The sequence below is a fragment of the Idiotropiscis lumnitzeri genome, chromosome 15, assembly GCF_059441095.1.
Source record: "Idiotropiscis lumnitzeri isolate Australia: NSW breed Sydney's pygmy pipehorse chromosome 15, RoL_Ilum_1.0, whole genome shotgun sequence".
Lineage (NCBI taxonomy): Eukaryota > Metazoa > Chordata > Actinopteri > Syngnathiformes > Syngnathidae > Idiotropiscis > Idiotropiscis lumnitzeri.
Window position 1 is genome coordinate 8,142,811 of NC_142405.1, and position 22,770 is coordinate 8,165,580.

The following is a 22,770-nucleotide window of genomic DNA, read 5'->3' on the forward strand; positions in this document are numbered from 1 at the left end:
CACCACTGTGGATGCTCCACTGAGATGCTTCTAACCCGTATTGTGCTCATTTGCCACAAAAACATGAGGAGCTAATTCAATCATTCGGGAGAGTCCATCTGTTAGCTTGTGCATGGAGAAGCCTTCATGGTCCAGCCACTGGTTGTCATCCATGAAACAGATGAGGCGCAGTTACTTCACCTGACAACAAAATTATTTGGACATACTTCACAATTTTATTTTCTACGCAATGGAAAAAAATCAGTGCAATGTTTTTAGGGTAGAAGCGACAAAAAAGTGCATATTCACGTAATGCCGTTAAACGCATCCTCACCCTCGTCCGTGATGGAGGCAGCAGGGATGCAAGGCATAGGCGCCTCTTCCTCCTCTTCCTTTTGGTCGTCCTCCACGGGACAGTCATCATGCTCACAGCATGTAGATGATGTACGACAGGAAGACGAGGCCCATAATGGCGAAGAACATCAAGACCATAATGTCCACCATGATTGCGATGACGACAAATTGGTCAGCGAGATGCGAAGCAAACTGGGCGGGAGTCGGTGTGACTTCGGCGACACCCGTAAGACTTCGGAATTGGGCAAGGTTAATGTACCAGATATCTTTCCATAAGGATGTTAAGCACTGACAATGCTGACAATTTATGACAATATTTCAACTTCAACATCGTCAACTAGTTCATTTTGTGTTTCTAATATCATGTTTATGACTTTTTGATTCGCTATAAGCGTAGAAATTCGACTTTTAGATCGACACCTGGCAGACCAAACCCAGGACATATTCCATATGGGTTTCTGCACTTGGAAAGCCTTCGATTCAGTTTCTATTACTGAGTTTGATTAGTAATACCCTAACAATAATGACACATTAAGCATGTTTCATTTGACGTTTAAATACTTATTGTATGATGAATAAAAAGGGAAACACAGCCGTGGTGTCATTGCAGGGTATTTGCGGCAGGTGGCGGTGAAGAGCCGTACTATATTTCCCCAGAAGAAAATTCTTCCTTTTGTCTAGTACCTTTAGGGGTCACCAAGGCGGAACCGACCCGGGCCAGGAATAGCCACATTTTACTTATAATTGACCCACATTAAAATGTAATGGGATAATGCATTTTATGTGCTCACGATAAATTTGTGTGTTCAGATACATGCTCTCAAATAGTGAGTTACAACTGTATTGCATGCGTATTTGTTATATAACAGTGTTCCTTTAATTATTTAACACGTTCTAAGACCTTCTCCTAAAATGTTTTTTCAAACTATATTTAGCACAATAATGGAGGATGCACGGTTGAGGTGGCATAACATAGGAGCTCCGGTAGGCAGCAGTAGAGAGACATTACATATTTACCCAGTGAATAAAACAATGCTGTAAATCCTAGGAGTTAGCAAAACAATGCTAACCAATTAACCATCACTTTTGCATGCAAATAAATGAAAACTTAAGCCGTTAATCAATGTTCAAATATTAAAGTAATTGCCTTAAATCGGGTGGTTTGAGAGTACGTTAAATGTTTAACTCAGTGCCAACTAGCATAACTTTTGCTTGAGAAAAATGCTTGAAACAAGCAATATGAACCAATCGCTACTTGAAGTACAAAACTGCTCTGTAAAGCATTGGAGTAAAAGTCCAAATTTAGCATGCCAGTCCTCACCTGTGATTTGGTGGTATAACTGTCATCCGGCTCAAATAAATTGACGTAGAACCTCGATAATATACAACAGGAGCCCAGCGTAGCCAAAGGCCCCAGATCTCTTCTAATGCCATTAATGAACATTGCTCAGAGAAAAGTGAGCCAAACAGTCTGAGAAAAATGACTTTTATTGAATTTGCAGAATCCTTAAGTACAGTTTGAAGTGCTGACAGGAGATGATCAGGTCCTAACATCTGACAATGTAATGTACTTTTTTTTACGTGTCAATATGTGCTATTTTTTTCCTTTAAAAAAAAAAATTATATTTAAAAAAAAAAAAAAAAACTAAGATGGCGAGGCACAAAACTTGCACCTGTGGGATTATGAGATTCCTATTATAGCATGTACATGAAAGTGACAATGACAAGAAGCATGGAATGACGGGTCAGAAACACAGACAGTGAAGGCTCGGGAGAGGCGAGGACGGGATAACTTGGACAAGAGAGAGCATTAGAGGGTCCAACCAAAAGATTTTAAAAAAATCAATTATGAGTGAGGAATGACATTTGACTCCATCCAAAACGGCAAATTGTCAAACGCCGTTGACCATCTAAATTGAGCAAAACATTTCTTTTAGAACTACTCCCATTAGACTTTCAGTCCATATTGCAAACATGACCCGAGTCCTAGTGCTTGGTTTGAGATTGACAGAATAGTTTCAGATGACGTAACGAGCTTGACAGACAGACCGAACAACCAATAAAATGCTAGCTGACAATTGTACTCGGAACATGTTTTGAGGGCAACAATTACTTTTAAAAAATGCCAACTGCTACAATTGCGCTGCAAAACAGTAGTCATCAAGTCTTAAAAAAATGTGGTAACATCCTAATTGAAAAAAAAAAATAATCCTATAACTTCCTTATAAACATGCCAACTGTCTCAGTGTGTTGTTTGATTAAGAGACAATGCTTCATGAGATCATATACACAGAAAAACAGTTGTCTTAGTGATACGATAGCTTGACAGACTGCTCTAACAGCCAATCAAAAGTTAGCCGACACGTTATTAATTGCTAATAACGACTTTTGTGAGCATTTTTGTGCCCCATTTTAAATCAGTTAACCACGCCCAACAATTTCTAAGAATGCAAGTGAACGAAAGTCAGAAAAAAAATGAGTGAATGTCCAAAATCACACAAAAAATACAAAACCAGTCCGATTCCCATTAATTATGTCGCTGTCGTAAACATGACTCCAGTGCTATTTTAAGAATGACAGAATAGTTTCGGAGATGATGCGCACAGAGAAATGGTCTTCGTAGTGCTATGCTCGCTCGCTCAGCTACCAAACAAACAAATGCATGCTGACACATCATTTGTTACACGTTTTGGTGAAGCAAAACTGGTCTGCCGGACAATTCCTACCATCACCTGCGTGAGGCAGTGTTCTCACTAATGCCAAACAAACAGTACATTTTAAATTTGTCCATTGCCAGAATGACTGATAATAATTAAAAAAAGAAGAAAAAAAAAAGACAATCCTCAGCCGCAGTGTTTTGTTTTTGAGGATACCGTTTGATAAAAAATATGTACATGTAAATAGTTATTGTACTGTTACGCTAGCCTGGAGCTAGCTGCCAGGTAATTAGTTTCTAGATTCTAGAACGTTGCGAAGTAGAGCAAGGCATCCGAAACGTGGTAACAAAAATTATGTTCTTTTGCGCTGACAATTCCCCAGTCGCAGTGCATGTTATGATTAGGGGTTTTGGAAATGGATGCAGATAAGTTGCCATCATAGTGCTAGGCTAGCTTGACATAAGGCTGACTTGTCAACCTCTCAAACGCTATTATAACTTTACGGCTTATAAGTAACGTTTTGCGGGACAAGCATTGTATTAATGGCCGTCGTAATGCTATGCTAGCTTGATAGACTGGCCTACTAACAAACGAAACGCGAGCTGACATGCTACTCATTAGGAGAAATCAGTTTTTTGGTGACGAAGTTATTGTTTGTGGTTGTCATAGTGCTATAATCGACGAACTTGCCAACCATTAAAACCTTACTAGCTCCGAGTAACACATTTTGGGAGACAAAATTGATAATAGTCGTCGTGCTATCCTAACTTGGACAGACTCACTGAGCACTGAAATGCTAGCTGATGCATACTAGTAACATTTCGGGGGACAAAGTTCATATTGGTCGTCACGAATCATAATTTTGCTGAGCTTTCTGTGTCTGAGGGTCAAACAAAATTCTACGCCGGCCTGAAGAAGGCAGTGTCCTGTAAAACGTTCTGATATAGCGTACGTAAGTCATCAAACATGTCTGACTTAGACTGATGATAAAATTAGGACCCGCATGATTTCCTCGGCCACCATCATACACATAGTAAAAAAAAAAATAATTCCGACGCACCTTGACGTCTATTATGATACACAATTGTACAAATGTCAACTAGCTATGTCGTGAGAGCAGCGCCAGAAAACTGGAACCCCCAATCATGCCCCATCGTTGGAGATTATATACACAGAGGAATGGTCGTCGTGACAACCAACCAACCAATCATATGGTAGCTGACGTGTTAGTTTTCTGCACACCATTGATATTAGCATTCTGCTCACTCCATCACTGTTTCCTAATATAAGTCCCACTACCTCTTTTTTTTTGTTTACATCTTATATAAACTCCTCCACCTTCATAAATTGGTTGCTGGTTTATTCATTTAATACACTTGACAAATTTTCCTGTTCAAAATAAGCATTTTACAATCACAACGAAAACAGGCAAAAAAAAGAAGAAAAACAAGCACGAGATAGAAGTGGGTTGGTAAATAAACAGGTCAAAGATAAGACATTCATTCACATCTCACAGAAAAAAAGATTGGAATGTTGTTGAAGCAGCGGAATAAAAGTTTTAAAAAGGTGTCACAACTACAGAGTTGTGCTGCGCACTTAAATTTTGTAGCAAAAGGGAGGAGGAAAGGGCGCCGCATCACAGGAAACAAAAGTCAGTTGTCGAACATATATATTGTGTGTGTGTGTGTGTGTGTGTGTGTTGGACGTTCCCCAACTTATCCCTGATCCCTTTTGTGTCTGCCTGTCACCAAAACAAAGAGAAACAAAAAAAAATAACAGCAGGAGCACCTGATTTCCAGTTGAACAACATTACCCACAATGCACCGCGTCACATCGGGTCTATAAATACATTAAGACTTAAACACTCTGTTAGGACGGACAGCTGGCTGATCCGAGGGTTCAGAGATCAAAGGAATGTACAAGTGTTCCAGCGACTGAGATTAAATTGATCTTCCAGTCTTGCGGAGGAAACGCACGCACACAAATAAACAAAATAACATCTGTGCGCAATGACTCAGAAGGGACTTTGCAAATATTTTACTTGTATTTTGCCTGATGTTGTGCTGGGGGGGAATGTTAAGTGCTATAGCCAAGATGGAGCTGACTTCCGGAACGCGACGAAAATGAAGGAGAAGGATGATGAGTGACATCCAAATAGACGAACATCAGCACACACGGACAGGAAAAAGTTAAGACAAAGGGCTTGAGGTTAGCGAGCTGAACAGCGAGAAAGGGACCGGCAAGGGGGAGGTGTAAATAAAAAAGAGAAGCGGCGTTTAAGATGAAATGGCACTGGGCTTTTTTTTTTCCTTTTTACTCCTTTCCCTCCCTCTACCTCTTCTCTCTTCCTCATTTCTCTCCCTCTCAGATGGCCTCCACGTAGTTAGCGGGCAACATCCCTTGCTGGTTGGTGCGCTCAACGCGGCCGTACATCCAACCCTCGTCGATCTGCTGCACGTCCACGATCACGTCGCCGTCAATGAAGGAGACCTCGTCTTCGTCGGCGGCGGCATAGTCGTACACTGCCCGGAACCGCTTCTGTGGACCCATAAACACTTAAGTCACTTTATGGAATTTTGGGAAGATGCAGAAAGTAATGCAGTGCATCTGCATGTTGGGTCTAAGAGGTGTACCCCGGCGCTTGGAGGTGGTGCGGCGGCCGCCGGGCGCACAGGCTCAGGGGTGGGATCATAGCGGTAGTTCTGAGATGCGGCCGAGGGCTGGTAAGCTGCTGTTAAAAACACAATAGTTAGACAAAATGGCCATTAGGTGTCAATGAGAGGAGGTTGCGATATACATTACAACAAATTGTGACTGGTTTTGCAGCAGGAGTACCTGGGGCAGCGTTGGCTGGCTGCTGTTGATGCTGAGCCTTGTTCCTATCGAATTCCTCCTGGAGATGCGGACTCTTGGTCTTCTCAAACTCCTCATGGTACTTGATCTAAAGATGCAATGGTGGAAAAAAAAAACAGAAACATTACACACAACTGTCACCAAGTCGCTTATCACCAGTTGGGAATAACCAAAACTTTCAGTCACCCAAAAGCAAAACGTTTTTGACTAAAGAAAAATAGCAGCTCGCTTGTGAGTGTTCTCATTTTGCATTAGTGTGTTTGACTCTTTGTCCCACTCAATAAATGTCTGAAAGCGTATAAGTGACGAGAGCCAGGATGTCACACGGTCGTGCACAGACTCTGCTTGATTCTCACAGCAGTAACATTTCAAAAGTGACCTGTTTACCTGAAAAAAATAAAAACAAACAAACAAAAACATAAAATGAGTATGTTATTTTAAAAAAACTGGACCGCCAAAAATGGCTGGATGATGCCTTTATACAAATTTAGGTCTATTAACAAACCCATGGCACAATAACAATGCAGTTCACTTTATAACCACCAGGGGTCTCCCACTTCCAGCACGCCAGCAGGGGTGATGGGTGTGGGGACTGAGTGCAGTAACACCTCCAACCTCCAGACGCTGACAGGATGTGACATATTGCCTGGCAGGAAACCGGGCGTGTGTCATCGCCTAGCAACCGCCGCTGACACATCAGCACAAGCAGGTGAAGTGAAAGGGGAGATGATGGTCATCAAATAGAAGAGAAGCTCCCTCCCCACCTCTTACATTTTGTGGTCAATTTGAAAAAAAAAAGAACACGATGCGGCCTTGCTGATGAAACTTGCCTTTCATGAATAGAAGCCTGTCAACAGACTGACTAACAGCACTCTCGGGTCAAGATTTACAGCCCGGCTCGCAGACGCCATCAAAGGGTCTACTGTGCTTGGCGGTGGCAGCGAGGAGTCCATTTGCAGCGGCGAGGATAGTAGGCCGAGTGATAAAGAGAACAATTCTCTCAAGTGCAATATGCCGCTGCGGTGTGTGAACGGGAGATTATTTAGGTTGTGTTTTTTGAAGAGCTGAGCAGATGGTTGGGATTTACAGAAAGTCAGTGGCCTGTGATTCCTCAATGGTGGGAAGGGAGGACAAAAGATGAAGTGGGACACAAGATGGCAGAGTTTGTCGTATGACAAGTTGGGAATGATTACAAGCAGATGTGGCGCCTCAATCTCAGCTCGTCCCCCTTGTGTGGCTTTTGCGTGACGTCTAATATACCTTTTGCCTCGGCCATTAGCCGTCAGCCTCCACTTCTGACTGTGTCATTATGCGTGGGGAACTATTTGCGCTGTGCGCGTTTCCCGTGGGAATAGTCGGTAGCGGAACGTGAGATGAAGTGCTGTGTGTGTGGCTTTCTACTTGACTGCTCTTATTTGCAGACTAATTAATGTCTCTTGATGTGGGACACTGAGCAGAAAAAATGTCTCACTGATGGAAAAAGTACCACAGTGAAACCTCGCTATTCAGTTTTGAGTGAGCAAGCTCCAACGCAAATAGCAAACAAGTTATGGACGTACGAAACCCTAAAAAAATTTCAGAATTTCCTATATCAATAGTTAAACTAGTCTTTAATGGGGAACTAAGCAACTATCTTTGACAAGCTGTATGTGAGAAACAGACAAAAAAAAAAGCCTGACAAGAAAGACAGCATGTGGCTCAGGGCTTTGCACCTGTGTAGCCACTTTAGTGCGCCTCGTTGTAGGGTGTGAGCGAGCGCACGGCAGAAAAAAAAAAGGAAGCCTGCCTTGACAACAACCAACAGGTTCACTAAGGCTTCGGGTGGGCGTGGCTGCTTTAGAGTGCCTCGTTATTGTGTGTGTGTGTGTGTGGGGGGTAAAATAGCTAGTCAGACATAGTTTCAGCGTATCATTTAGTAGACATAACCACAGCGTTTGAGGCTTGATTTTTCCGGATTTTTAAGTCTCATTTTACAAGTTAAGCAGGGTTGTTAGACACACTTTAGTGTTGTGTGGAATTTAGAAGACAATTATTTTCACCTTACTGTGTCTTTATATCTGGCATAATGAGGGAGCTGGGAATCATGTACACTTACGTTGCTGATTTGGTCCTGTGATTTCTTGAGTCTCTGCAGCTCTGGCGTGTCTGTGACCACAGTAAAGGATTTCCCTTTATTCTTTTCAAAATCCTCCTTGTAGAGAACCTAAGCAGGGGAAAATAATCATTTGTTGGTAGAACAGACACCCAGAATTGGATTGAAATGTGCGTCAGCAAGACAAATCCAACAACATTATTCACAGCCACTGACCTACATTCTTTGTCAACTTTTAGAACAACATGGGATGCTTCTCGTCTAGCAAATAATTTTTTTTTTTATAGAGACTTGATTTTTTATGCAACTTTGGGATGGATGGCCAGAACTATTAAGCATAAAATAATAAATCCGCAACCATGTGACAAAGGCTGGGCACAGTGTTTTGCTTCATCTGCCCTGGTGGCGCTCACTTCCTGTTCCGTGGGGGTCAAATGTGGTAACCATATATGGGCTCAAGTGTAGTCTGTTTGCGGTAATGACTCGGCAGGTTAGGTATTGACTTGTGTAGTCGGCACTTTAGCTTTTATTTTTTTAAATATTTTATTTTATTTTTTTTTTTACTGACACATAGCACTGTCCCTTGAATGCATACAAATCTTATGACAATTCATTGTTGACTGATTTATTTATTTTTATTTGTCCTCTCCAATCACATTGCTGCTTTCCTTCCACGCCCCCTCCTACCGTCCCTTTGTGCGCCTTCATTCATATTTCACTGCATATGTATGAATCTCCCCGTCGCCCGGGAGATCTTCGTCTTCATTCCGTGGATGTTACATTTCCTCTTTCAGCCAGGCTCCTCCCTCCCTTTCTACCACACAACACGAATGCCCTGCTCTCCATCTTCCTTTTTTCCTCTGCCTTTACCACAATTCACTCTCTCTGTTCTTTATTTCTCTCCCTCGCAAAGTCTCATAATGAGGTGTGACAGCTTCCATAGCAATAAGGTTTCCATAGCAATAGTGTCAGAGCACATGCGCGTCCCCAAACAAACCGTTTTATTCAGCTAGTTATGCTGCGAACGACAAGCGCAACATGACTCGCTGTTATTTCTGCATAACGGGCAATTGCTGTTGATACTTGGTTTAAGAATCAATGAAGCGAAAATGTAATGCGTGGATTTGAATTAGCTGTCATTCGGAAGGAAACTGCATGCATTATTTTTTTCAGGCCAATCAACTTCCTGTTTAAGATTTTTGGGATCTATTTATAGTGAGATAACTTCCTGTTCCTTGTGGTACATCACAAATTGTCCTGTACTGATATAGGCTTGATTCTATGCCCCAACATTTCTTTTGGTGCAGTGATTTGTGTGTGTGGCCAGCACGTCTGTCTCTCAGTTTTGAGGTTTGGGGTTGGAATGTCATCAGAGCTTGCATGCTCTACCCGTGCTGGCATGAATTTTCATGCAAAACAAAATTTCCCATAGGAGTGAAAATGAGTGTGAATGCTTGTTCATCTTCATGGGAATTTGGCATCTGGGCAAACTTGTCAAAATTATGTTTCGAAAGGTCCGGAAAGATGGAATCGTCAATATATGTAATTGAATCTGAATCCATAACATAAAAGTAGTAATGCCGCACATAACCGCCAATGTCAGGGCTAGATCCATAAATCCCCGCAAATAGTGAGGGTTCAGTGCATGCTTGTTGTTGTGCACGGAAAGCAATGAGGATGGCATGAATAATAACACCATCTGTCACTCAGCCCGTCAGCTATTGTGCTCTTTACCCCAATACTCCAAATCCCCCCCCTCCCTAACATGCAGTGTAACCCTTTCGATTCGTTATGTTCAGCAGGCAGCCAAGAATTCGATGGGCCAGTCCAACTCCCTTTGGGAGCCATTTTATATTACAACACATGACCCGGTTAAGATGGATATTTTGGTCTGGATGGAAACGTAGGTCGGAGAACCGCTATTAAAACGGCAAGCTGTGATTTCTCGGTTCAGAGGAGTGTACCGAAAGCTGTGTGAATATGGCTGCTGCTGAGTAATCCGTCAAGCCATGCTGTAGCGTTTGTTTTAAGTGACACGATGTTGGTGTCAGGAATCAGTTTCACAGGCTGCAGTGGCCGTGAGCACTCCCGTCTTGGGTGAGTGGTCCTTTGAGGGTTAACTCAAGTGGGGCTTTTTCACTTTAAGTGTGCCAACAACGTGTGTTATGAATGTATTGTGTGTGTTTTCTCCAGTTGGAATTGGACTTGGCCTCACCTGGCTCTGCATCTTGCTCTGCTGTTTGAGACGGATGTTCTCTGGAGTGTCAGCCACACAGGTGAAGTTTGCCCTGGGGTAGTGTCTGCAAAACACACACCAAATGGAAAATGAGCACAGACAACACGTACTCAACACCTCAACGTTGAGCAGCCTCTGGGCCCCCCAAAAGTGCGGAGAATTGGTTATTCAAAGTGGTCCTAAATTTGAGTTAGGAGCCCCTGAAGACTAAAGGTATGTGAGAGTAGCACACAATGTGGCGTCGGGGCAGCCAAGGTAGCCAAAGGAAGAGGAAGTGAGGCATTTTTTTTGTGTGTGTGTGTGTTTGGGGGAACGGGAGCCTCAAGGTTGCAGTGTTCTGGACGAGAGCCATTGCAGGTGTGTGGAGCGCAGGCACATATTCATGGGGGATGTAACAGGAAGAGGAACAGCATGTGACAAGACTTTATGAATGGTTTCTAGGTTTTAAAGGCTTCTTTTCAACTTCAAAGAACAGGAGAAACTGGGGGGAAAAATACATGCGGCATTGAACGCAACAGTCGAAAGAAAATCCTCAAAAGGAACAATAATGGCTCGGAGGTCACCAAAAGAAGGCGAAACGGCAGCTCAGCAGAGTCATGCGTTGCATATGGTGAACACAAATTGAACTGACTACAACTCCCAGAATACCTCTGGGTTTTTGGGTGACCTGAAATATTTGTCCTACTGCACTGGTGGTCCATTTAAGCTGCTTGTTTACCATTTCCTTGACAACACGTTCAAAAGAAAATCCCTTGTAATCCTGCTGTGATGAAGGACTGCGTTAATATTTTACAGAAAGAGCTCTAAAATAGAAAACATACTTGAGTGAGCAGGAGACATTGGCATTTAAAAATCCCCCCTAGCACTAGAAGGCAAAACGCAACCATGCAAAAGGCTGAAAATGACAGTCGTTCACAAAGTTGTTTACAGGGATAGTGCTCGTGTTGCTGAATGAGGGGCTACAATTTTGTGTGATATATTTATGCCAGGGGTGAGCAGACTAGCCACAAGTGGCCTGCTTTGTCCTTTAATCTGGCCCACGGAAAATTTACACCATAGAGAGTTTTGTCATAGTGGAATACAAATATGAATTAAATATGGTTAATGAAATCAAACGCAGCCCATGAACAAAGGTTTGGCCACCCTGATTGATGTCAATGAAAGATTCAAATACTTATACCAGGCCAGCGGCACATTAACTACTATTGTAAATGTGAAAGTTGCAAACATCTGCCACTTTCAAGCATCGATCAGAATAGACTGATAAACACTACGTCAAAGCCAAGTGGTAAACTAAGATGCATCGTTGTGCAGAATTAAACGGTTGCGTTTGGAGTGTTTGGCAGTGTGTCCGCTGTATGCGCCACATGCATGAATCAGCACACTATTTGAAAAGCAGCACTTGGGTTAAGCAGTGTGACTAAGTGCCGCCTTGCCCAGAAGCTCTTGACAACTTTTCCTGTCACCGCTGTTGTGTCTTTGGCAATTGTCCTTGTACTAAAAGGGCCATTCAACTGCTACACACTCACCAAAATGCAGCATGTATTGAGACACTGAAAATGTGTGTGTGCGTGCATACTCAACCAAGCATAGGTTACGGTGGGTGAGTCACTGGAACGCTCATCTCTCGGTCAGATTGCGCAACCTAATAATGACTCACACATTCGACCGGGCGTGTGTGAACATGTTTGTATGTGTGTTGAGAGGTGCCGATGCTCGGCACATGCACGCACATTCTGCATTGGTTTTGAATTCAAAAATAATATTCATTATATTACCTTTTAGCACTGTGAGATCACATGCTTCTATGTCTTAGGTTTAGGGCTTCTACAACAATTTATTTTGTATTTTCTGGTATATGCTGTCTTGGTTATCTAGAATCCTTTGTTTTAAAAGTTAATATAGTAACTATGATCTGTATGCCCTGCACTCCGCTTTAGCAACAGTATACAAGAGCAATAGAAATCATTCTTCAGTGGCAGGCCCGATAGTACTGATGATGTTTGCGCTCAAGTGGACTTTTTTTTTTTTAATAAATGGGAAGAGGCCAAATAAACACGCTGTGAAGGGTCTGGCTCATGCTGGCGCCAGACAACACAAATGGAAGGAGGCGGAAGAAAATGTAAAAGGAGAAGCCAGACAAAATGAATGGAACTGTAATAGTAAGCAGCTACACAGTAAGATGCATTGACTGAGATGCGCAATAATTAGTAAACTTAATCCTAACAATCTGAATTGTAAAATTAACAAATCAACGAGCAAGAGATTCCCTTTGTCCCGTAGTCAGTGAAGATTTGGGTAACACAAGTTAAGTGGTGCATAAATAGTACCCCTTAAAAAAAATTAAGATCATAACAGTAATAAAGAGAACACTTAATTGTGCTGCAGTAGCAAAGAGCACGTCGCGCTACTTGAGTGCGCTCGTGCCAATGTGTTTGCATCAGGCACACCAACAGACGCGAGCAGTCAACGGCGTCATTGTTAGCGCCATTAGCAACATCTGTGCCGTGCCTGTGCAACAGGCAGTCCAAACACGGGCTGGTCTGTTACAAGCTTCGTCATGCGAGGACGTGAGCATAGATGTTGACATTGTGGTCGGGTGCTACTGACTTTTGACCGGTGTTTTATGACAAACCTCTTGAACTAAGAAGTATGAGCTACCAGCAGAGAGCCTATTAACAAATTAGATTTTTCTTTGTTCCTTGTCATGCTGCGTTTAATTTTTTTTTTTTTTTGCATAGTTTCAACAAATACATTTTTGTACATTTGACATCCATATCAATTAATAAAATGAGTTAACTTCTTTTGTATAACAATTAATCAAACATTCTTCAGCAGGCTACACACTCGTCCTGTGCGGTAATTTAAGTATCTTCAACTACTGTCCTCTGCCGCAGCTCAAAGCAGCACTCCAAATTCAGTTTAGCAATTAATGACCAATAATCTCTGCATCAAACAATGCATCGTAGGTACATTTTTGGCTTCAAAATGACGCGTTTCAGACAGTGTAAACTGGTTGTCTTAAAAATGGAAGTGGATCTTGACCCAGCCGAGTTTATGGGTTAGACGTAGAAAAATTTGGTGAGTGCAGAATTAGACAAATAAAGAGTGGCTAGTTCACCAACTATTCTGGGGGAAAAGGCAGCTCAAAATAGAATGACTTTGTTGTTTAATTTCACACTTGATGTACTGCAGCAAGCCAATTGCTTGTTTACACACATTAAAACATCATGTTTACGTGACATTTTATATCTTCCCAAACAACCACACATTTATCATCAGGGACAAATGATTACATGGTAAACTTGGACAACCAGCAGCCATAAATGAACATTCTCACGCGGAAAAGAAAAATTATGCAGCTGAAATGGGAAATAAGGATTTTCAATTTTTGCCCTGGCGCAAAATAACTCCGTGCCTAATCTCATAATAATGGCTGATTTTTCGCTGTTGTTGTACCGCAATTTCCACAAAAGTGGATCGACGGTATCGCAACATCTTAATGAGTTGATTTGCCAGCCACATAATGACTGTTGGATAAAATAAATCACATACAGAGAGAATAACAACATTCGAAGGGGAGATTCCGCAGATTCCACATGGGGGATTTAGTGTGTTGCAGCATGAGTGAACAAGCTAGTTAGCGCCGTGTCCTCCTGTGTCACTTGAGAGGAACTTTAGGAATTTCCTTTGTTGACCCCTCCGCCCCCACCACCACCATCACCGACTAAACCCGTCCGTTCATTTCACCGGGGAGGGAGGCACTTTCCCACACCACATATTACAGAACTTTTTCTGTCAGGGAGGGAGCGATAGCAGAATCTCAGACAAACAAGGGAGGAGCAAAAGAGGGGCCTACATTGGGTAACGACATGCACAAACATTGAAACAAAACAGATTTGAGATTTAAGACAACTTACGCATTGCAGTATGGTCTCTTTGCAAAACCTTTGTAATTCTTCATGTTTAGAGACATATTGCAGGTCTCGCAGCGGAAGCATCTCGAATGCCAGTACTGTATGGGGCCAAAAAAAACAACATGTCAATAAATTGGGAAACATTTCCAAAGAGGACAGAAGACAAAAGGCTAATTGTAGACAGAGTTCACAAGCTGGTTATAGAGACAAAGAAAGATAGAAAATGTCAAACGACTTGCAAGTAAATTGCACGGTGGCTGTTTATAGCCGCGTAGGGAAGGGCTGGCCGCTCTAAAAGCAACACAAATATGTGCTTCATATGTATATTTATCTTTCTAAACTTGATGCACTGCTCAGATTAGGATTGTGAACACCAAGTATCTACCAGGTCGCAGCTAATTAAAATCTTCCACCACATTTGAGCTGCCCTACAAATTCAGAACAAAATGGCGGCTGTGAGAGCATTAAGGGGTGAAATCACTCTGGAATTTCAAAAGTCTCTCGCTTTATTATCTTACAACTCATTGTTACCTTAGATCGTTTCAAAGCTATTGATTTTAATTTTTGTCACAAAAATTTGAACACAGCAATGAAATTAGTTTTTCATAAACATTCAACGCGCAAGCCCCAGGTTGCATGATTTACAAAAGGTTATTGGTGAGATCTGAAGCCCTCGACGGGCTTATCTGGTTGAATTTGGTTTTATCCTGCTACCCTTATGAGTTTTAAAGTGACAGATTTACAAAACACCCCGTAGAAGAGTATGCATTTAGGTTAAAAACGATCATTTTTCAGATTTGTTGTGAAATGCAAAAATCACTTTTGGACACCTCAAAGTCGTGAGTTTCGCTCTTGACAGGCCTAAAGCATTGATGCCAGCAACCCGTCCCTGCCGCTCAACACCCAAGACAACCTCTCTCCACCCTTTTCCCTTTCTCCTCTGGCACTGAGCCTGGTCGCCAGCCCGAGGTGGGGTTTTGAGAGGCATGGATGACAGGGAGAAATGGCAAGACAAGGGAGGAAAAACATGGGGGGGGGGGAGCAAGAGGAAGGGAGGGTCGACCAAGGAAGGAGAGAGAGAAGGCCAGGAAGGGAGCGACATTGTGGTTATCGTCAAGGGAAGGAAGGGCGGAGGAGGACGAGTGCTAGGAGAGGACGAAGGCGAGAAGGAACGGCAGACCCCGCTTTGGTCATAATCTCCTCCCAAACAAAAAATGGCTCAGAGCGTCAGGGTGGCTAACATGGAGGACACAGCGTCCAAATCAACTTCTTATTCACGTAGGATTCTCCACAGCTGGGAATAAATCAAACTACTGTTGAGTTGTAAAACGTCAGAGAGTTAAAAAGCACAGCAGAGCCTAGGTTGCATTGAATGACTGCAAATGTGTTTCGGGGGCTGCTTTGATAGAGCAGCTTCTTGACATCTGGACTTAGCAGACCACCAGGAGAGCGGCGCGTGTTCCGTTTCATTGTTGTGGATGGAAAAGACCTTTAGGATGTGCAGGAAGTCTCAATTTCCTGTACCTCCTGCTGCCACGTGTGCATTCGCACCATTTTTGTCAGCTGTGTAACAACGGGTCAGACTTTCTGTATTGTTCCTGGGCAATTGGAACCTGTAGGTGAAGCTAACATATGAAACATTTTGACTTGCAGTTTTTTGTTAATAAGTTGCAGCCCTTGCAATTTCAAAATTGTATTCAACTACGTTCTGATGTTGATTTGAATTGGATTCATTTTTCAAAAAATGACCGTGAGTGAGCTTACTTCTGTTACTTCCTGTGCATATTTTTGTTGTCTGTCTTTTTTCTTTTTTTTTTGTGGAGTAAGCAAAAGGAACAAAAAGCCAAAGGAAAAAAAAAAAAAAAAAACAGACTTCATCCTGGGACAATTGCTGAATGACGCGATTTGACCTGAAAGTATCTTGCGTGACTACATTTCTTTTCCTGAAAATGTCAGCCAAATTTATTGTCCTTTAGGGCGTTCACTTTTAGATGTTTCACCGTATTATAGATTCATATTGTCCACCCATTTTCTCACAAGTGAGCCGGAGCCGAATGCAAGTGATTTTAGGCAAGTGGCGGGGTGCGCCCTGGAAAATAGACAAGCATTCACGCTCAACAATCACACATATGGACAATTTAGTCGCAGATTAATCCAAGATGCATGTTTCTGGAATGTGGGCGGAAGCTGCTGTAAAGTACTGGGGGGGAAAATAAACACGGAAAAGGGAACTGAGATTCAAAACCAAAAGGATGATGTGATAACCACTTCCATACGGTGCTGCCGAAATGAGTCCTAGTACATACTGAGAGGGAAAGCCATCCTCTGAGTTCAGCTTGAACTTTGGATCTTGCCAAGAACAAACACATACCTTGCTTGTACTAGTCTGCTAATATGTTAATTATTTGTTCAGCGCCACGCAAAACCTGCGGATCCACATTCCACGAGACAAACCTCGTCCACCTGCTGAGGTGACACGCTGCTGACTTACTTCCTTCTACCGCACAGCCCGCTAGCTGCGCACACACATTGCGCTAATGGTTTATTGTCACTCAAGCATAACCCTAACTTGTGACTCTGCACATAAATGAGTCCACCTTCCAGCTAGCTTTCGTTGCCTTTTTTTTTTTTTAAATAACAAAGCTATTTATTTAAACACATCAGGGCAGGATAAGATGTGTTAAAATTTCACACCACCGTCACACCATTGCGGAATACTCTTTGATGCATGTGGCGCCTTGCCTATTATGCGGTACTGATGCAATCTTGGAAGGCGGAAAACAATCCACTTGTTACGCCTGCGACAATATCCCAAAAGCACATTAAAACACTACATTTTGATACCTTTATTGAAATAATAGAAATTTCACCTCAGTTGCACCACTGATAACTCAGACGTGAAACATGAAAACACAAGAACGGTGAAATGGGCTAAATTCATTTGCCGGCACTTGCCTCACAGACAGCCGTAAAAATGTCAGCTTTTGCAGGCAATGTCAAATGGGTTTAATCTTTTATTGTTCCACACACGCTATAAAGCAAAGTGACAAACGCCTAGGATTATGCACCGACATCACACACTCCCTTCATTGTTTTCACTGGTCTTCAAAGAAAATGAAGCAAAACGTGTTTTCTCAGTCTAGACGTGGCTGCCATTTTGTACTTAAAACAACAAAAAAAGCACAGCCAAGTAGATCATCAAATAGTTAGGATAGCGCGACCATCTTTTTCGTGCGTTTGCTTTACGGGAGACATGACCCAGCAGTGAGAAGGAAAAATGAGGACACTGCGGAGATGAAGCTCTAGAAACAGTCATTAAAAAAAAAAAAAGACCACCAATGTCTCCCTGCGTCTTCACGGCTCAAGGGCACACGCGTGTGTATGAATAGATAACATGCGTGTTCCACTGTATGTAGGTTATGTATGTGTCCACTCATGAGCAAACATGCTCGGTCAGGCTCACGTAAATAGTGTGCATAGTGGACATAGTGAGTGCGACCAGTCATGTAATAACCCGTGCAATCATAACAAACCTCCGAATCTTGAGGATTACAATTTTCCACTATACTCCAAACTGTCTGCAAGGTTAATGAAGTGAAGATTTAAGACTTTTAAGAACTTAAATGTATTCATTTTTAGGACCAAAAGGGAAAGATTTTTTTTAGGTCCGAATTGAAGTACATTTTTTAAAGACCTTTACAAATTAAATCTATACTTTTAGGTCTAAAAGCTTAAATTTAAGCCTTTAAATTCATTGATTAGATTCATTTAGGTCGGAAGTGTTAAATTTGGGTCTTTATATTCATTTATTTTAAAGAACTAGATTTAAGATTCAGTAATGTTTCAGATTAATTAAAAACTTTTGATTTTTTCATTTAACGTTTTAGCACCAAAATGTAAGACTTTAAGGACCTACTAAATATGAGGCGAATGAAAAACAAATAAAATCGAAGATATTCAAGAACAAACATTTGATTTAAATTAACAAGAATTGGGACTGAAGTAAACTCAAATTGAAACCTTTTAAAAAGTGGTAGAAGAGTTGAAGGCCTTGAGTTGAATAGTTTTAAGATCAAAATTGAAGACAACCTAAAATTTTTAACGCCGACATTTAAAACATTTAAGACCACAAATCTGCTTTAATGTGAGAAATGATCAGACTTAAAACTTTTCAAGTCTGTAGCTCAAATTTAAGCCCTCGTTCACTAAATATGACCACTAGTAATGGCTGACATAACGGGCTCAATATTTTATCAAAATGATTTCTTATACATGACATTACTTATCAGCTGGTTGAACATTTAGACGTAAATAAGTGACCTTTGTAAGGGCATTGAACAGATAGATTAGTGCAAACTATTTGCGAGGGCCACACCTAACAGAACATCCACCCAACACTAAACACTGTGCATCTGGCTGCTGCCACTAACACATGAGCATGCCGCTAAAATGACAGATTGGGCTGTTGCCAATATTTTAAGACATGCTAAGCTCATAAATGTGCTAAGCATGCACATCATGACTCTTCAGAGCAGTTAAGGACACGCACGTATAACCTGAGTTGGGTCATAGACTAGAGGAAGGATGGTTTTGAGGCGATATCAATATGAATTCCATTTAAAAAGCAAGCTCCTATGAAACCAAAGCGCATGCAGACCTGCTTCCTGGTTGAGATGAGGAAGTGGAATCATAAATTCACAGGCTGCTGATAAATATGCACATGCTTCTTTGAGTATGTGGAAAATCTAAATCAGTTTAAAGCAACAATTTTTAAACTGTTGCTCATCTCACTGTTCTCTATAAATGGCATTGACATGGAAATGCCGTTTTACAAGTCAACTGTTTGAAAGCCGATAAAAATTTCTATCAGCGGAATGGTATGCTTCTTTGTGTTGTTTTGATTTTTGAGTCAACAGTGCAGGTTAAGTCACATGACTCCTTGTTGTTGTGAGCACTCAATGAGTCCTTTGACTTTTTTGCTAGACAAAAAAGATTAAATGAAATTAAATTCTCTTTTAGGAACGCTTATAATGCAAAAAGGGCCAACAAAAGAGTAGCTGCTAGAGAAGGCAATGCTACGATATCACATTTACGCTACCCATCATTCCTCAACAAATTCAAGGTAACATTATATTAATAGAACGCTGTCTAGAAAGGAACATTTTAAACCAGTTACGCTCACATTGCTAATTAGCATGGCTAACTTTCAGCTAATTTCTGCACCAATGTCACTTCACTCACAAAGCAAAGGGCACAGAAGAAATTCGTTTTCTGAGAAATAAGTACCAGCGCTTCTACTCTTATACTACATTTTACATCCAACTATTTAATGGGACACATTAGCTTTGTGGCATCTTTAACTGGCTAAAAGTTGCTTAAAAATATACATGGTGTCCAATCTCTTACAATTGGATCACCCTTTACCGTTTGGGAACTTCTAGTACCCATAGGCGTAATGAGGCAAAAAGTTTATTTTTTTTTCCACAGATTTTTCTATTAATTTGCTTTGTTTTGGAATAGAATGTTCTCTTAACTGGCATGTAGAACTATGTACCGATTCAAAATAATAATCCTTCACAAATCTACTTTGCAGTGAATGATTGACTACAAGGCAATTGTGAGGAAAACCACTGCCTTACTTCCAGTTTACCGCAAAAACCCCGTTTGGACACAAACAAGCCTCATACTTTACTACCAATGAGCAGTCACTATGACTACTAACAGCAAGGCAAGGAAGAGTTCCTGTCTTTTGGCATGCATGCCCCTGGCAGCACTGCTTCTGCTGGGCTAGACAGGAATGCAGCTGTCACACAAGTAAGGCTTTGTGGGGAATGGAACATAGATGCAAGGAGGGAGGATGTCAGGTAAAGGCATTTTTTTTAGGTGGCAGGAAATAGCAACACCGCAGCACCAGGAGAGTCAACTGGTCACCTGAACTGACCCTAAAAAACAAGCACCATAAGAAAGGGGAAAAAAAATGATGGCCGGTTTGGAAGCAAGAGACAGAGCACGGCAGGCTTCTGACAGAGCATGTTTCAAGGGAAGGTCCATCTGTCGGTATGTGCTCCACCTCTGGTTATATTCCACAGCACAGATGACGAGCATACGCAGCTCTTAATTAAAGTGAGGGACAACAAAAACTTCAACCAAAACATCCCCATCCAATGGAAAGTGGAAATCCTTTGTCAGGGTAAATTATTCAGGGACAAACATTGAAGACAAATTTTTGAGTTGCAAGGCCTACCCTTTTTAAAAACATATTTGAAGACTTCTAAGAAATTATTTTTTACACATTAGAGGCTTAAAAGTAAATCTTTTAGGGCCTAAGTGCAAGAAACTAAATGTAAACCTTTTACGGATCAAAATTTACATCATCAGATGTAAAATTGGATTATATTCTCATTCACTTAATGGGGGTGATACATTTGCCACTTTATGAACAACACATTATTTGTCACAGAATTGTGACAAATTATCTTTGAAAAGCCAACTCTCAGACCATCTTATAACATATAATGTACATTTGTACAACATTGAAAGTACAGTATGCTCTCGATCATGTTAATGGAGATAGTGCATATATGGCAACAAAGTGGCCATTGAGAGGGATTGATTTTCAACAGCAATTCGGACGTCCATTAGACAAATCATCCACTTGGCCTCCAGCTCTGTTGCAAGAAGCAGACCACACCCACATCTGGAGTTGCAGCATGCATGCTCTGGCTTGTGTGAGGCCACAACTTGTGCACAAGTCAACACCCTTCTAGAAAAAGCAAACAATCTCCAATATGTAAGAACACGCACTACCCCAGGAACAACGGTGCTTGTTGTTTCCCATACTGAAGCTCCAGTGGGCTATATAATTGATTAGATTTGCCACCTGAACATGAGATTGAGTCTCCTTGAGATTGAAAGTGAATCATCTCTCACTGTGGGATTAAGGAGAGGCAGAGTGTGACAAATTCCAGGTTGGACACCAAAAGGCCCGCTGATGGCAGGAAACGCCCAAACTGGAACGGTTATACAAAAATGGAAGCGACCGGGTTATTTGGACTTTAAACCGATGGTGTCACGTTTTAATCTCCAAGTATATTAACATGAGTAATTTATAGAGACCAGAGGGTAGGACTAGATAAATATAGCTACTTCCTACTCCCTTTGGACATAAACTTCATGGATGATCTCTACTATCTTAATGTGTTTAAATATTCAATAAAGTAATCAATCATTAATCGGTTGTTATCAAGGTGGAGGCCCTGACCAGGCCTGATCTTGTTTGTTGTCTCCCCGTAAAGATGTTATACAGATTTTGTAATAAAATGACAATGTGCAAAAATCAGCACCGCCTCCACTAAAATACAATATGCTTCAATCTGTACACATGCACTGGATACTTATCCAGCAGTGTTTGCCCCCCCCCCCACATTGATACACCCACTGTGCTCCACAATTGATGAGATTTTGCCACCTGTGTGTGAGATTAAACTCTCTTGATGGGATTGAAAACGAATCTCGACAAAGCTAATCATCTGTGGGATTAACAAGGGGATGAAGAGTAACACGTCCCACAAGGAACTCCCAAAAGGCCAGCCGATGTCAGAAGGGAAGCCCCAGACAGGTAACGACCACATCGTAATTGCTCGAAAGTGAATAAAATTGTGTAAAACTAACGTGATCGTGCAAATTCGCGTCCAAGGCGGTGACGTAACGTTTTCGATAGTCGCGACCAAGGTGAAGGCCCCAGCCAGGCTCGCGCTCATGTGCGGTCTGCACCATTACGATGCCGAATAGATTTATAAACAACCAAGAAAGAGGAAAACATATATAAAGTCACATTTTGATAACCGTATTTGAAATGGAAAAAAACGAGCCGTGTGTGTACGACGGGTAGCCGTTAGTTGGCGTACCTGTGTGTCCCCTTCAGGATTTTCGCTACGATTCATTCACAAAAAAAAAAAAAAGAAAAAAATCCGCAAGGTGTCTCCCTTCAGAGCTCAAAAAACCCTATCGTAAATAAATAGCGAGCAAACATTTCTTAGTAGTAAACACTACAGTGACAATTTAAAAAATTCCGGTGCGCTTACCTTGTCCAGACAATTGATTTTTTCCGTGGGGTAGACGACGAGATTACATCTGCTACACAGCGGATTCATGACGGAGGAATGCTCGTCTTTAGCTAAGCTAGCACAGGAACCGACGACGAAACGAGCCCTTTTCTGTCTTCTTCTTCCTCGCTTCTCTCTCGCCGAGATTTGTTCGTCTCCCAAACAGACACCGGAGGAGTGGAGCGTTAAATGTTCGAATGCGGCGGGTCCGCAGCTGTTCTTGTCGTCGTCGTGTAGCCGCACAGCTGGCTGTCAGCAGTCCACACAGGGTGCGAGAAGCAGCAGCCGACGCGGAAAGCGCGGCCCCGACCCCTCCTCTTCCTTCCCTCGCCGCCCCTCCCGTCCGACATGCGCGCTCCCGTTCCCGAAGCGTGGGAGGCTCTCCTCCGATTAAAAAAAATCGTCATAGATCAAACACGACACGTCACATCACGCACTTAGACGACTTTGATTACATGGTGCTGTTGTTTTTTTGGTAGACACCTATGTTACAGGCTGTGTGTTGCTGTGTTGCGTCAACCAAATTGACCCCCCCCCCTCAATTTGCATTGTCGTGAAACAAATTTCTGTGTTGTCG

At 41.9% G+C, this 22,770-nt stretch overlaps 1 protein-coding gene across 2 annotated transcripts; it reads right to left on the reverse strand.

Annotated features, from left to right (window-relative positions):
- Window positions 1-1,803: 1,803 nt before the first annotated feature.
- On the reverse strand, window positions 1,804-22,521 carry LOC148322658 (LIM and SH3 domain protein 1-like). Of its 2 annotated transcripts, none has more exons than XM_088316646.1 (7): window positions 22,173-22,521; window positions 14,092-14,186; window positions 10,151-10,235; window positions 7,939-8,046; window positions 5,826-5,931; window positions 5,624-5,718; window positions 1,804-5,528 (listed from the first exon to the last, which is right to left on the reverse strand). In XM_088316646.1, the coding sequence occupies exons 1-7, from the start codon at window positions 22,239-22,241 to the stop codon at window positions 5,355-5,357; spliced, it is 732 nt and encodes a 243-aa protein (XP_088172772.1). In that variant the 5' UTR covers window positions 22,242-22,521; the 3' UTR covers window positions 1,804-5,354. The 2 variants fall into 2 exon arrangements, with proteins under 2 accessions (XP_088172772.1, XP_088172771.1); XM_088316645.1 differs by having other exon boundaries at window positions 5,624-5,721; window positions 22,173-22,519.
- Window positions 22,522-22,770: the final 249 nt, after the last annotated feature.